This window comes from Oryctolagus cuniculus, chromosome 13, assembly GCF_051225735.1.
Source record: "Oryctolagus cuniculus isolate XC-2025 breed Fujian yellow rabbit chromosome 13, ASM5122573v1, whole genome shotgun sequence".
In the NCBI taxonomy this organism is placed as follows: domain Eukaryota; kingdom Metazoa; phylum Chordata; class Mammalia; order Lagomorpha; family Leporidae; genus Oryctolagus; species Oryctolagus cuniculus.
Window position 1 is genome coordinate 3,198,764 of NC_142879.1, and position 14,132 is coordinate 3,212,895.

General features: G+C 45.4%; 1 protein-coding gene across 2 annotated transcripts in view; it reads left to right on the plus strand.

Annotated features, from left to right (window-relative positions):
- HMCN1 (hemicentin 1) overlaps positions 1 to 14,132 on the plus strand; it is a 469,239-nt gene that overhangs the window by 314,510 nt on the left and 140,597 nt on the right. For both annotated transcript variants that reach the window (XM_051820384.3, XM_070055057.2), the window contains exons 38-43: positions 308 to 481; positions 1,096 to 1,247; positions 2,654 to 2,777; positions 7,101 to 7,276; positions 8,944 to 9,040; positions 13,521 to 13,643. In XM_051820384.3, coding sequence (XP_051676344.3) covers positions 308 to 481; positions 1,096 to 1,247; positions 2,654 to 2,777; positions 7,101 to 7,276; positions 8,944 to 9,040; positions 13,521 to 13,643 — 846 coding nt within the window. The remainder of the gene's footprint in view (positions 1 to 307; positions 482 to 1,095; positions 1,248 to 2,653; positions 2,778 to 7,100; positions 7,277 to 8,943; positions 9,041 to 13,520; positions 13,644 to 14,132) is intronic.

Genomic DNA, 14,132 nt, shown 5'->3' on the forward strand with positions numbered 1-14,132 from the left:
TGTCTGTGGATTTGAGGAAATACACAACAGAAAGAAACAGCACAAAGTGTGTTTCAAACAATATTGATATACGAGACAACATAAAAATGTGTCTTTTCTGAGTTCATTTTCAGGACTCAATTCACTTTACTCTTGGTGTTTTTCTTGGGTTACCTCCTCTTAAAAATCAGCCCTGCATTGTTTATTTCAGCAGGTTAAACTCAGTTAGCATAAGCATGAAGGAGTTATGATTATTATAGTAACGATGCCCCTTACTGGAGTGAATTTTAAGACATCTTATGTAGATCTTCTCCCCTTCCCGTTTCAGTAATCACATGGTACAAAGATAACCGTCCACTCTCAGCCACCAGCGCCACTTTCTTGAAGAGAGGGCAGATCATTGTCATTGAAAGTGCACAGATTTCAGATGCTGGTGTGTACAAGTGCGTGGCCGTCAACTCAGCGGGCGCTACAGAGTTGTTTTATAGTCTGCAAGTTCACGGTTAGTGCTGCCAACGCATCCTGGGGTAAAGAAGTGTTCAGAATGACGAGATGCTTCTGTGAGATGCCGGTGTAAATACTTGACAGTGCGGTACTGTCAGCTTTTTTCAAGGCCATGGTGTCCTAAAACCTACACTTTCTTGTTCCTGATTCCTTCTCAAATGCCCAGGTGTGACATGCAGCTGAATTTGCTTGCTTCGGGTGAGTTGTTGAAAATATCATTAGTGCTCTTATCAGCAATTGTTACGGAACTGTTTCACATCTTTACGCCTAATGCTGCTTTTAAGAGGATTTGGTAGTTAACATTCTATAGTGGAGTGGCACACACACACACACACACGCACGCAGGCAGACATGACAGCCTGGAAGTCAAGAAGTGAAACGCGCACCCTGCTGCCAACAACTGGACTTCTAGACAAACTAGCACCGCCTCCCTGTCGTCGTCTGTAAAGTGGGCTGCAGATACTTGCCCTGCTTATCCCACAGGATGGCTGTGCATAGAGCCGGAACGAGATATGAGAGAACTTCCCACAGCCAAACCGTAGGGAGCTCGGTGCGTTGAGATGCCACATCCCGCGGAGTTAACGCAGCTTTTATTTATTTATTTATTTCCAGTGCCCCCATCGATTTCCAGCAGCAATGACGTGGTAGCAGTGCTGGTGAATAATCTGGTGAGGTTAGAATGCGAAGCCAGAGGCATCCCTGCCCCGAGCCTGACCTGGCTGAAGGATGGCAGCCCTGTCTCGAGTTTCACTAATGGAATACAGGTACCCTGTGTCATTTTTTGGTGAAATTTGCCTCCCGATTATTCAATACAAGAAGTATAAGCAGGTCAAGCTGATGAAGAGATCTGAAAAACAAGGACTAACAAGTGGTATTTTTTAAATACGCATATGCACTCATAAATACGATGGGCACACACAGTTGGGATTTCTCAATAGCTGAGTAAAAGCTCGGTGTTTCTGAGAGTTCCTTTGTTTTGCATGTATTTTGACGGTTTATTTCAGGATTATTTTCTACCTGCCTCTTTCCTACTTTCACCACAAGTGACACCTATAGACAGAAGTGTTCAGGAACAACAACAACATAGGCTTCTCCTGGTACAATCGATTCTTAAATACAATCGGAGAACCACACAGAGCGTGCGTGCTTCATAAAGCATCAAATAGGAAAGTAAGAGAATTATAACGGAAGCACGATGATAAATGAAATTCAAGTCTTAGAAAAACAAAGTTAAGTACATTTACACTGACTCAAACTTGAAAATTCAAAAGCACATGTACCAAACTTTGAGTTTTCTCTACTGGTGAAAATACTCCTAATATTTTAATTCTTCAGCTATTCTTGAAAATCTATTGCTTCCAGAATTTGGGATCATAGAAAATGCAGAATTAAAGTCAATATTTAGACGCACCAGTGGATCTGTGGGAGAAAAGAACAATAAATGGACTTAATTAGCTTATTTGGCTACTACTTTGTTGTTTTTTTTTTTTTAAAGGTTTTATTTATTTGAGAGTCAGAGTTACAAACAGAGAGAGGGAGAGATAGGGAGAGAAATCAGTCCCCAAATGGACGCAACGGCTTGGAGCTAAACTGATCCAAAGTCAAGAGCCAGGAGCTTCTTCCAGGTCTCCCAGGCAGGTGCAGGGACCCATGCACTTGGGCCATCTTCCAGTGCTTTCCCAGGCCAGAAGCAGAGAGCTGGATCAGAAGTAGAGCAGCTGGGACACGAACCAGTGCCTGTATGGGATGCTGGCACTGCAGGCAGAGGCTTAGCCCACTGTACCACAGCGCCAGCCCTGTACTTTGTTGGTTTTTAACTTCATGTCTGATTGCCCAGAAAAAATTAGAAGGATAATTAATTCCTCTCATCCTCACTTTCTGTCTTTGTCGCAGTGACATTGTGGAAAGTAGGGGTTAAATTTGACCTTTATTTGATGCCAAAGAGACATATTTTCAAAGATAATTTCTAAGTTTGAGTCTAGCATCTCCCATTCTCCTACTGAGAAAATCAAAAAGGGATTATGCATTGACTGACCACTTTAAAATACCCAAGTGAAGTCCTCCTAGTTGTACTTGTGAATTCCGGAGCCTCAGAAAACGAGAGGAACGGCCTGTGGTGCACACCGTGCTCGGGGGCCTGTCCACTGCTCAGCTTTCTTTCCGTTCACAGGTTCTTTCTGGGGGCCGCATCTTAGCTTTGGCCAGCGCACAAGTCAGTGACTCGGGGAGGTACACCTGTGTGGCAGTGAATGCTGCTGGCGAGAATCAAAGGGACATTGACCTCCGAGTCCACGGTAAGACCTTTAGAAAACCGTTTCAGCTCTGATAGACACCTGTAGGGGCTACAAAGATCATTGAGGAAGTTAATAACGAGCGAATGAACAAAGGAGTACTAGCACCAGGTCACTCCAAACCAAATCCTCCGGCCGCCTGGTGCAAGGGTACTTCAGAAATTCTTGGAGGAATGGCATGAAGAGAGTAATTTACTTTGGAATACAAGATTTTTAAATTTCTTAATAAGCATTTTTCATGGACATTTGACGGTGGCTGGTATTTGATGGTGAGTGATGTTTCTTTTTAAACGTTCTGAGGAATTGAAATGCATAGAGCCAACATGTAGGTTGCTGGTCTTGTAGAGCCCTTTCGAGAACTGGGCTGTGGATAGACTTGTTAGGAAGACAGTCTTCTCACTAAACAGGTAGGTTCCAGGGACTCTGCGCCCCTATTCTCAAAGCCATGCTCATATGGCTTTTGTTATTTAGTCAGTATTTTGTGACTGATAATATATGTCTGTGAGTTAGAGGGTATTTGAGGAGCGGAAGTTAAGCTAGACAAAAGTTGAGGAGACGTTCCGGGTTTTTTCCTACCCAGGAGGAGGCAGCTGGGAGTGTCTGGCTGCACCATGGTGAGAGTCCCGGAACAAACCAGTCACAATCACAGCTGTGCGTCCCCAGCGCTCTCGGACTTTATGCTGTGTCTTGCTTGCGTTACATTCCTTAGTTCATAGATTAATGAAAGTATTTCTTGAAGCATGTCTGTTGAATGAGTTTCTCTCCTTTAAGTCCGACTTCACTTCCAAACAATGCAGTCTTAAGAGAAATGGTTTTTTTGTTTTTGTTTTCTCTGACTTCCAGCCATGTGGGCCATGTTGATTTCACTTTATAAGTTGCCAGAAGAAAGTGGGTGACCACAGTCACTGACACAGTGCATCCTGTGATCTTTGTTAGTAACTCATTTCCGTGTTATGGTGGACACGACACGAGAGTCAGGAGGTCACGGTCGGCCTCGGAGGCCTCAGCCCACTGCCAAAGGACACTGTGCCTTCTTGTCTGTGCTGTTGCAGTTGACCTGCAGGTGTGCTGGTGGTTCCGAGACAGCAAGCAGGTCCACAGAGGCCCAGCCCTCCGCACTCTGACCCCCCCGAACCGAGTGGCCCCTCTGCTTTGTGAATACCTGGGAGGCACCTGCCTCGCGTACCTCTGGGAATGATCCGTGGGTCCATCTGCGTGTGTGCTGCTGTAGCTCCTTCAGCTGCTAGCAAGCAAGTGGTGACACTGCTGTTCACTGGGTTTTCGTCTGTGAGAAAAGCAGATGGGCCCCTGCCACTTCCGCGCTGGTTCCTGTCACGAGTGGGCCTGGGAGATGGTAAAAGCTGGTATTTTCTGGGAGTCATGGAAACGTGCATTCTTGTTCATCTGCTGCTGAGGCTCTTCCATACCAGCTATTTAGACCGAAAACCAGAATCTTTCCCTCTGGTGTAAAAGTCAAGTGACTGACTGAAAGTGTGTATGATTGAGAATGTGTGTATGTGTTAGCATTTCATACATCTGTGCAACAAGCTACCAAAGAAGTGTGAGATTAAAAAAAGGTTTGTAATCTGATCAGTTTCCAGTCTGTGTTCCAATATTAGTATTAACTTCCTTCAAGTATTTGTAGTGGCAACCTGGGCGGTCCTGTGTCGAGTTGGAGACAACGGATAAAGTAACTTTCCCTACAAGTACAGTAGCGATGGACATTGGCCGCAGTGGTTAGGGTGCTGCTTTGGATGCCTGCCTCCCCTATTGGAGGGCCTGGGCTCGAGTCCCAGCTTTGCTTCCAATTCCAGCGTTCTACTCTTGTGTATCCTCAGAGGCAGGACGAGATGGTCCAAGGTCTTGGATCCCTGACACCCAGTGGGGAGACCTGGATAGAGTTCTGGGCTCTTAGCTTGGGCCTATCCCAGCCCCAGCTGTTGCAGACGTTTGAAGAGTGAACCAACAGATGGAAGCTCTCTCTGTGTTCAACTGTCTCATGTACACACACACACACACACACACACACTCATTCTGCCTTTCAAATAAATTTTTAAAAATAAAATTGTAACACTTACAGTAGGAAAGTAATTCACTGAAGAATTTCCCTCTGGGTATAAACCCAGAGTCTGTTTTGCCATATTCTGAGACACTGGAACAGAAAAAGGTTTTTACAAGATCCGAGTTCTGCTGGCGCCTTCTCTTTAAACTTGGGTCAGAGAGCTTTGGTGGACATCGCACATTCACCAGCATCCCAGCAGCTATGACCCATGGCAGCTCTGATTTGGCTAATTCAGTGTAACAAGGATGAAGTAATGGTTGAGTAATGGATCCAGAACATACCCCTCCTGGCCACAAAGCCACACAGTAAAATTGAAATGGCCTGTAAGGAAGCTGAGGAGAATGGAGCTTTATTCTCCTCTTAGACCAAACACTGTAGATGAGAGACAGGACAGAAGGAAATAGATGCATTTTGGAAGTGCAAGTATGTATTCTTGGTCTAATTAGATTTGCTCAATTTATGTTCCGTAAATGAATACTATGCTGTTTTTGCATTTTCCTCTAACCTTTAAAATCTGGTTTCCTTTTGAACTTGGTTGAACTCATTTAGCTGTAAAGAAAAGTAATTGAAGGGAAAATATTTGGAAATAAATTAACATTCTGAACTCTGGAATTGTTTCCAACTTTTACTTCTATAGTCATAAAGAAGCCATGCTCTTGTAAGTTCTGCAAATAATCTAAGATAAACATACTTTTATATAATTATGGTAGCTTTTTACCCAATGAGACAAACTTTACCCAGAGTTATTTCCAGGCTGGAAAGTGGCTATTCTGTTTAGCATTTCCTGTGCTGAGAGCTGTGAATGTCAGTTTTTATGTTATCTTAGAACATGGCCTTAATTGTGCTTACTTTGCAACTTGTATGGCAGTATGAATCTTGAACAGACTGGCTTACCTTTCACCTAGTGTGTCGCACATCAGAAGCCATCCTGTTTCCTGTACCTCACATGGTACCGTAAGCCTCTTGACAGCGGGTGGAAGGAACACCCTGCATGTGCATAGCCGCCCCCTCCCCGGTCCCGTCCTGTCCCAGCCACTGTGCATGGTGTCTTCCTTCAGCTTAGTGTCCTTGGGCCTAGTGCAAGTCTCTCACTCAGAGGCGGCACCGGGAAGTGGCTTTCCCAGCCACTGTGCATGGTGTTTCTTCCTTCAGCTTAGTGTCCTTGGGCTTAGTGCAAGTCTCTCAGAGGCGGCACCGGGAAGTGGCTTTTCATTCGTAACCCTTTCCCACTGCAGCCATGGCTGCAGAGCCCTCCTGGTGAGAGAGACACAATGCATGCTGGGGTATTGCTCCTGACACAGCGGCCAATACACTCCTAATATTCCTGACCACAATACTATTTCTGCCAGAGCATAAGGAATGGCACTTAGGGGTTAGTTTCGATACAACTTGAGCGATGCTGCACACGTGGTAAGCCTCCACAGTGCCGCGCGGTCAGGATTTGGTGAGAACTGGCCGAGGAGATTCCCCTCGGCGCGTTTCCGGAGCAGCCCTTTTTATTACAGGCCCCCTTTCTCCGTGAGTTTTTCTTTTCTGATTTATTTTGCCTGCAGCCCCTGAGGGGCTATGGAGCCCACCCTGTCTTTCTCAGCCTCTAAGACAAATGGTGCTTTAGTGGCCCCGAGGGAGGGAGGGGCCTTGAACTTCTCCATGAACACTCAGCATCTGACAAGCTGGTTAGTGCTAATTTCAATCTCATTAAAATTTCAACTCATTTCCTCCCTCTGCACAAGGCGGGTGTGTTATGCAGCTGGTCCCTGACCCCACTTGGTCTCTGTCATGCATGTGGCCCACATGCTCTGCGCTCCGAAGTGCTCCCACCTTTGCCCTCTGCCCGTCTGTTGCTTTCCAGAGCATAAGTGCTCCTGGGACTGAGTGATCTGCATCTCCTCTCTCAACTCCAGTTACAATTCTGCCCCTGCAACTATGGAGTTTATTTCTTTCTCAAAAAGTACAAATATGGAAAGTACATTTGCTTTTAATTCCTTATTGTTTCCACAAACTTCTTGAGTGATTTACTACTTTGAAAACCTTACACAGAAATATGTACTTCTAGAAGTCACTTAAACGAGCACTTGGTTAGAGCTTCTGGAAGGTTCTTAAATGAAGGTGAGGACTGTGTCTGTTCAACAGGAACCAGCGAGTGGTTCACACCTGGTTCTGAGCCACACAGTGCGGAGGTTGTGTTGGGTGAGTGCAGGGCTGTTTCCGTGTGGGCCGCCGTGATTGGTGGACATAATGGTGTGCTGGCCCTCTCTCGCCAGTTCCACCCAACATCGTGGGAGAAGAACAGAACGTCTCTGTGCGCCTCAGCCAGGCCCTGGAGCTGCTCTGCAGAGGCGACGCTGTCCCGCCCCCGACGCTCACCTGGCTGAAAGACGGCCGCCCCCTGCTGAGGAAGCCGGGCCTCAGCATCACCGAGAACGGAGGTGTGTTAAAGGTAAGGCCCTCGTCCCTCTGTCTCATTCCTAGTCATGATTCAGTTTTACCCCTGTTCATCTTGCCTGTCTTTCCCTACTGTTCTCCTAACTTCATCTTACAAAATTCTAGCAATGCTTTCGTTGGTGAGGTTTGTAATACTTTTAAATTTTGCATTTACTGAGATTTCAGTATTTAATGGTCTGTCCATGTTTGTAGACATAAACTGTATCTAAAAAATATTCCCAGGAAAAGCTTATATAAATATCCCCGTGAATTCTTTGTCTCCAGTCATTCAGCCAAATCAGCAAATAGCCATTTTAGCTGTGCTGGATAAGGGTGCATAAAAAGTGTGACACATCTCATGTCCCTGATGTCTTCCAACTTGGAATAAGTATATGAACAGTAACAGTTAAGTGGAAAAATGCAATGTGTACTATAGGTTCGAGTTAATTACCTACAGGCTATGCATTTGAGGGAAGATAGCAAAAGGTGAGGCCATGGCTGCCTGGAATAATGGTGGCAGAACCAAGGCCATGGCTGCCTGGAATAATGGTGGCAGAACCAAGGCCATGGCTGCCTGGAATAATGGTGGCAGAACCAAGGCCATGGCTGCCTGGAATAATGGTGGCAGAACCAAGGCCATGGCTGCCTGGAATAATGGTGGCAGAACCAAGGCCATGGCTGCCTGGAATAATGGTGGCAGAACCAGTTGGCTTTCTAAGAGTAGACAGGACACAGACGTGCGTTAGGAAACAGAGAATTTAACACAGTGATCATTTGGAAATCTTGACAAGATTGACTCCAGTGCTGAAGGGCTGACTTTGAAACGCAGTCTACAGAATTAGCATTCAGGAGGCCAAAAGGCCATTGTATGTTTGTAAAATCCTCATAATAACCTAAGGGAGAAATGGAAAGGGAGTTACCTGTGCATAGTTGACTAAGAGGCAGAAATTCGATTTGAACACAGGGAGGGCACTTCAGAACCTGCGCTAATCGTAGATTCTTGGCGGAAGAGGGTCATCCTGGGGAACAGAGAGCCTGGGGCGTGGAGGGAGGGGGCAGGCTATAGGGAGGGCAGCGAGCTGAGCAGCCCACCCACGGAGGGCAGCTCATGGGGGGAGCAGAAGGGGCGTGGTGGTGTGTGAGAGAGGCCAAGCATGGGGTCTTGGGAGCAATTCCTCTGTGGTAGTGAGGCCGGGTGTGAAAGGAGTGACCAGAGTCACGGATGAAAGGGAGAAGCAGCTGCGCGCAGGCCAGAAACAGGCAGGAGCTCAGCATTGAGAGAGGTGGTAGGAGTCTGGTGGTGGAGGGCAGAGAATGAGTGCAGATGTCCGAGAATCCAGCAGGTCGTTTCTCAGGTCCCCTCGAGGGGAGGGGACAGACCTGTGGTTGGTTGAAACTGCCTCACCTATGCACTGCCCACAACCATGCACAAGTACACACCCTTAACCAGACCAAGTGACAGAACCCGTTTTGTTTTACTCAGTCGTCTACCAAGCACCAACCTGGGTACTAAGAAACAAATTGTTGACTCTTGGGAAGTGTTGAATATGGTTGATGGAGATGGAGATATCGCCATTCATATTCTTTTTATATGTTTGAAAATCTTCAATTAAAAAAGAACACAATGAGGGCTAACAGAATCATGAAGTACAAACTTGTTTGCAAGCATGATTTGGTTTTCAGATTGAAGATGCTCAAGTTCAGGACGCAGGACGTTACACCTGTGAGGCTACGAATGTTGCTGGGAAAACTGAGAAAAACTACAATGTCAACATTTGGGGTAAGTATGATCAACCCCTGTACAGCCTGTTATTCTGCGTGTCAGTTCTCAAAATGCCATCAGTCCACGCGACTAGAGTTGATTATAATACAGAGATGGACAGTAATCAAGACATTTAGGTGATGCGTTGTCCTGAGTCCAGCTCAGACAACAGATTCAGGAGCATCTACGAATTGGTCCCAACATCATAACTGGCCTCTCCAGAGACACGCATTGGTTCAGCCAGTTCAAAGTCAGTCAAAAAGCCAAACTATGGAGAAAGAGCAAGAGAGAATGTGTGCTACAGATGCTAACCAGGATAAGGGCTATTTTCACTGGGAGTCGTTTTGTTAATGTTACTAATTAAGATAATTTGGGTGAATAATCACACCTTTTACCTTGGTTGTAGCTGTCTGCCCATTGTTAAAAACTACATCCATTTCTAGAACGTTCATTTAATTTCAAATAATTCTTTAAGTTCATTGATAACATATTAAGTCCCTGTTATGTTGATTGTATTTTTTAAGCTTCTGAATTATGAAGATGATAAGTTGAAATTGATCTTTGATGGGCAAACACTTATTCAAAAACACATTTTAGATAAAATTAAAGGGAAAATAACTTGATTTTAATGGAAAACAAATATTCTAAAAAGCTGTAAAGATGTGAATTTAGGCAGATAAGGGCTTGTTAATGAGTCAGCTTGTCATTTTAAAAATCCTTGAGGCAAATCTTGAAGTGCTGCAATTCAGCATGTGAGACGACTAACTCACTTTGCATAGAAAATTTACCTTGTCATAAATTTACGTCTGCTTGTGTTTGTTACCTGTCATTCATCCCTGTCCCTCCCACGTCCCATCCTCCCTCATCTCCCTTTCCCTTCCTTCCTCATTTCTTTCAAGTGGGGAAAATGTTCCAATGTGGACAAGACACTGGGCTGAGTGTTACGAAGTCCAGATTGAACAAAAGGTTAAGAAAGAAAAATTAACCATGATACTCAACTAGGAAGTGATGTAAAGAAATCATTGCTAGTGTTTGAGGCACCTGTGGCCTGCCCCCTGACCTCCATACAGTCAGAATGTGGGCCTGCAGATCAGGAGAGGGAGGAGTTAGAAACCTGAGGCTGGAGCAGTGGAGCTGGGAGAGTACTCTAGGGAATGGTTCTCAAGTGTGCCACATAAGGGATTAGAGGGAAGAGACCTCAAGTAGGAAATTAAGAAGGAGTAGTCAAAATCGTAGGGTGAAAAGATCAAGGAGCGTGTGGGTGTTTGGCTCAGTGATTAAGATGCATTTGTCCCACATTAGCATTCCTAGTTCAGTTCTCAATTCTGGCTCCCAACTCCAGCTTCCCTAATGCAGACCCTCGGAGGCAGTGATGGCCCAGATAAATGGGCTCTTCCACCTCCATGGGAGACCTAGTAGATTGGGTTTCCTGACAAGCTTTGTAACAGCTGGGGGATCATTGTGGGTGTTTGGGGAAAGTGAACTAGTGGATAGGAGTCAGTCTCTCTCTCTCAAGAAATTAAAAAGAAAAATGTAATGTTTCGTAGAAACTCAGGACGGTGGTGTTCCCAGAACACAGTGAATTGCGAGGACGTAGATGAGTGGGTGCATGGGTGGATGGGTGGTTGAATGTCACTATTTCAGAGAAGTTAAACATCTTGTACTTTACAAATGTGCAGACCAGTGCCTCGTGAAGAGAAGCAGCGTAATCGTGGACAACAGACTGTAGTAGGTGCCAGAATGGACAGTAGGTGAGAAAACTGAGGCATACAGGAGAATTCTCGCAGACAACCTTCGTGGCGTGCCCTGTGTTCCCGGCAGTATGCCAGGGTAGGCACAGAAAGGTCAACTTACAGTTAACTGGGGAAGAAAATCTTTGTCTAGCCAATTAAAATTGAATTTCTCAAGAGGGTCATAATTTATGTGGAAAGGCATTTCGGGGCACATTGTGTCTAACTGAGCCCTTAGAATGAGTCGGCATTAACTCCGTGAAAAGGGAGGAAGAAACTTAGAGACCTGAAGACTATGATCTGAGTTCTCTGAGCCATTGAACTAACACCTTCCTCTGGGTAGCCCAGTGTGGCGCAGAGCAGAAAGGGGAGATGTTAGGGAGAAGGTAAACTGGGCAGATCGAGGAAAGCATCTTATGTCAGTTTAAAAAGGGCTTTGATCCTATGGGTGAAAGGGTATAAGGGATTTCAAGGGCTGGGATACTCAGGTCTGTATTTTAGAAGGAAACAGGTAAGCTATAGATGTATTTAGGAAACTGAATCAGAAAGAGGAAAGGATGGATGTCCGGGTGGTCTAGCCAGCTGGGCTACGTGGACCGAGGGAACAGGGGCGGCTGAGGTCAGTTCTGGCCAAGGCAAGTTTGGCAACGCCCCTCAGATACCCACACGGGGGTGTTACATAGACAGTTGTATGTAAAGGTCTGGATCTCGAGGCAGTGTTTGATACAGCACTTAATAGTCTGCATGGAGCTCTCAGATCCAATATTGGAGTACCTGGGTTCAAGTCTTCCCTCTGTTCCTGATTCCAGCTTCCTGCCAATGCACATCCTGGGAGTAGCAGGTGCTGGCTCAAGTCGTTGGTTCCCTGCCACATGGATTGGGTTCAGCTTGGCCCAGCCCAGGCTGTTGTGAGCATTCAGATAGTGATCCAGCAGATGGAACCCTCTCTTACCTATCTGTCTTCCTTTCAGATGTATAAACAATATTTTTGGAGGTCTAGATTTTAGAAGGGAATGCATTACAGATAGAGATCTGTAAGTATTTTTATTGATGGAGGCTCTGGGGGCAAAGGAGGGTAGAGTTTAGGATGCAAAGTTTAATGTTAGAGCAGTGTTAATCTGCAGTTGTGGCCTTTTTTTCCATGGAACTTTCCATCTGTGATATAGGTGATGACAGTGTAAACTGTGGGATTCACCCAGAGTAAGGGTGTTGCCAAACAGGAAGGACACGTGTGCAAGGCATTTTAGAACAATGACAAAGGATCAATTGAAATTATTGATCATTAGGTCTGAGCTGGATAGAGAAGTCAGTGAATGAAACAGCAGGCATCTGGACAGGGAGAGTTTTGAAAGAACTTGAGATTCAATTAAATTGATGAATTAAGAGTTGGAAATAATTGAGAGAACAAGAATAGAGCAACTGTAGGGTGGCCTAAGTTGTAAGTTTTTATGCAGATGATGAAAAAGGTCACGGTACGTCCTCTGATGGAGGAAGGGATGAGCAGATCAAAGTGCTGGGTAGGCAAGGCTTCTGGAGCCGTCACGTGTGGATATTGAGTTCCTACAGAATGGTGGTGGGTAGGCAAGGCTTCTGGACCCGTCACATGGATATTGAGTTCCTACAGAATGGTGGTGGGTAGGCAAGGCTTCGGGACCCGTCACGTGTGGGTATTGAGTTCCTGCAGAATGGTGGTGGGTAGGCAAGGCGTCTGGACCCGTCACGTGTGGGTATTGAGTTCCTACAGAATGGTGGTGGGTAGGCAAGGCTTCTGGACCTGTCACACGTGTGGGTATTGAATTCCTGCAGAATCGTGGTGGGTAGGCAAGGCGTCTGGACCCGTCACACGTGTGGGTATTGAGTTCCTGCAGAATGGTGGTGGGTAGACAAGGCTTCGGGACCCGTCACACATGTGGGTATTGAGTTCCTGCAGAATGGTGGTGGGTAGGCAAGGCGTCTGGACCCGTCACGTGTGGGTATTGAGTTCCTACAGAATGGTGGTGGGTAGGCAAGGCTTCTGGACCCGTCACACGTGTGGGTATTGAATTCCTGCAGAATGGTTGCGTGGCTTGGTGTGACCAAAGAGAATAAAAACAAGATTCAGATTGAGTAGAGAGTGAAGGTTCACTGATGGGGTAAGAAAAAGAGAGGTAAATTGGTGGCATGAGCTTCAAAGAGGGAGGTTGAATAATGCCGGGAGCCCCACGGAGGGGTGAAGAGAGCTCTCCCACTCCTCTGCTCCCAGAAGCATCGACCACGGGAGAACATTGTCGCCGAGAAGCGTGCTCAGGGAGAGTGGGCCACAGCTGCAAACCCCAGCCTCTCTGAGAGGCTAAGTACTCAGCATTCCCATGAAGGTTCCAGGCAGACGCGGGAGGCAGGGTGTACAATCTGGACGAGGTATCTGGCGTTCCTAGATGGAGCCCTGGCCTCTGCTCTTGTACCTGCCTGATGTTTTCCCATCTGGTCAGCATAGGATAGCAATGCTGGCCGGGCCTCCATGACTGTGTTACACTTAGATTTTGGATGCACAGAGTCTAAATAGAGTCAGCCAGCTTCTTTTTATGCAGTTCTGGATACTTCCATAATTAAATTTCGATTTTGAAAATGGGAGTCTGCTACTGAGTATCATTTGTAGTAGAGGTGACTTACATGGTTTTCATGTACCAACTTCATATATTATTTGAGTAGAGCTCTTTTTATTGCATTACAATATTAGGAAAATTCTATATGAAATGAGTGCAAAATATTTTTCTTTTTTTTCCTTTCAGTGCCACCAAATATTTATGGTTCTAATGAACTTGTTCAGCTTACAGTCATCGAAGGGAATCTCATTAGTCTGTTGTGTGAATCAAGCGGTATCCCACCCCCGAATATCATTTGGAAGAAGAAAGGTCAGTTTTCTGCATTTGAAATTTATAGAACTAAATATGAATACAAAATGAATATTCGCTTTATTTGACAAGCATGTTTATAAACAAATCTTCTTGGGGTTCACATGCTAAATGCTAGACAGCAAAATGACTTTATATTAAATGTATAACCTGTGGTGCTGCTACATATTCCAAATGAAAACAATTTTGGATTATTAACTACTCTTCACAAAAGTTAATTTTCTACATTAATTGTTCTTTAATCTTTTGTACTATAGGCAGCTATACTCATCAAGAATCCACTATTCAAATAACTAAATTTTATTTTTTGATTAGATTTTAGGGATTATTTTCTAGAGGCAGGCATTTGGGCACGGTGGTTAAGACACCATGGGAGTCCAGCATCCCATGTTGAAGTGCCTGGGTTCAAGCCTGCTTCACCCCTGATGCCAACTTCCTCCTACTGCAAACACTAGGAGGCAGCAGGTGGTGGCTCAAGTAGTTGATCGC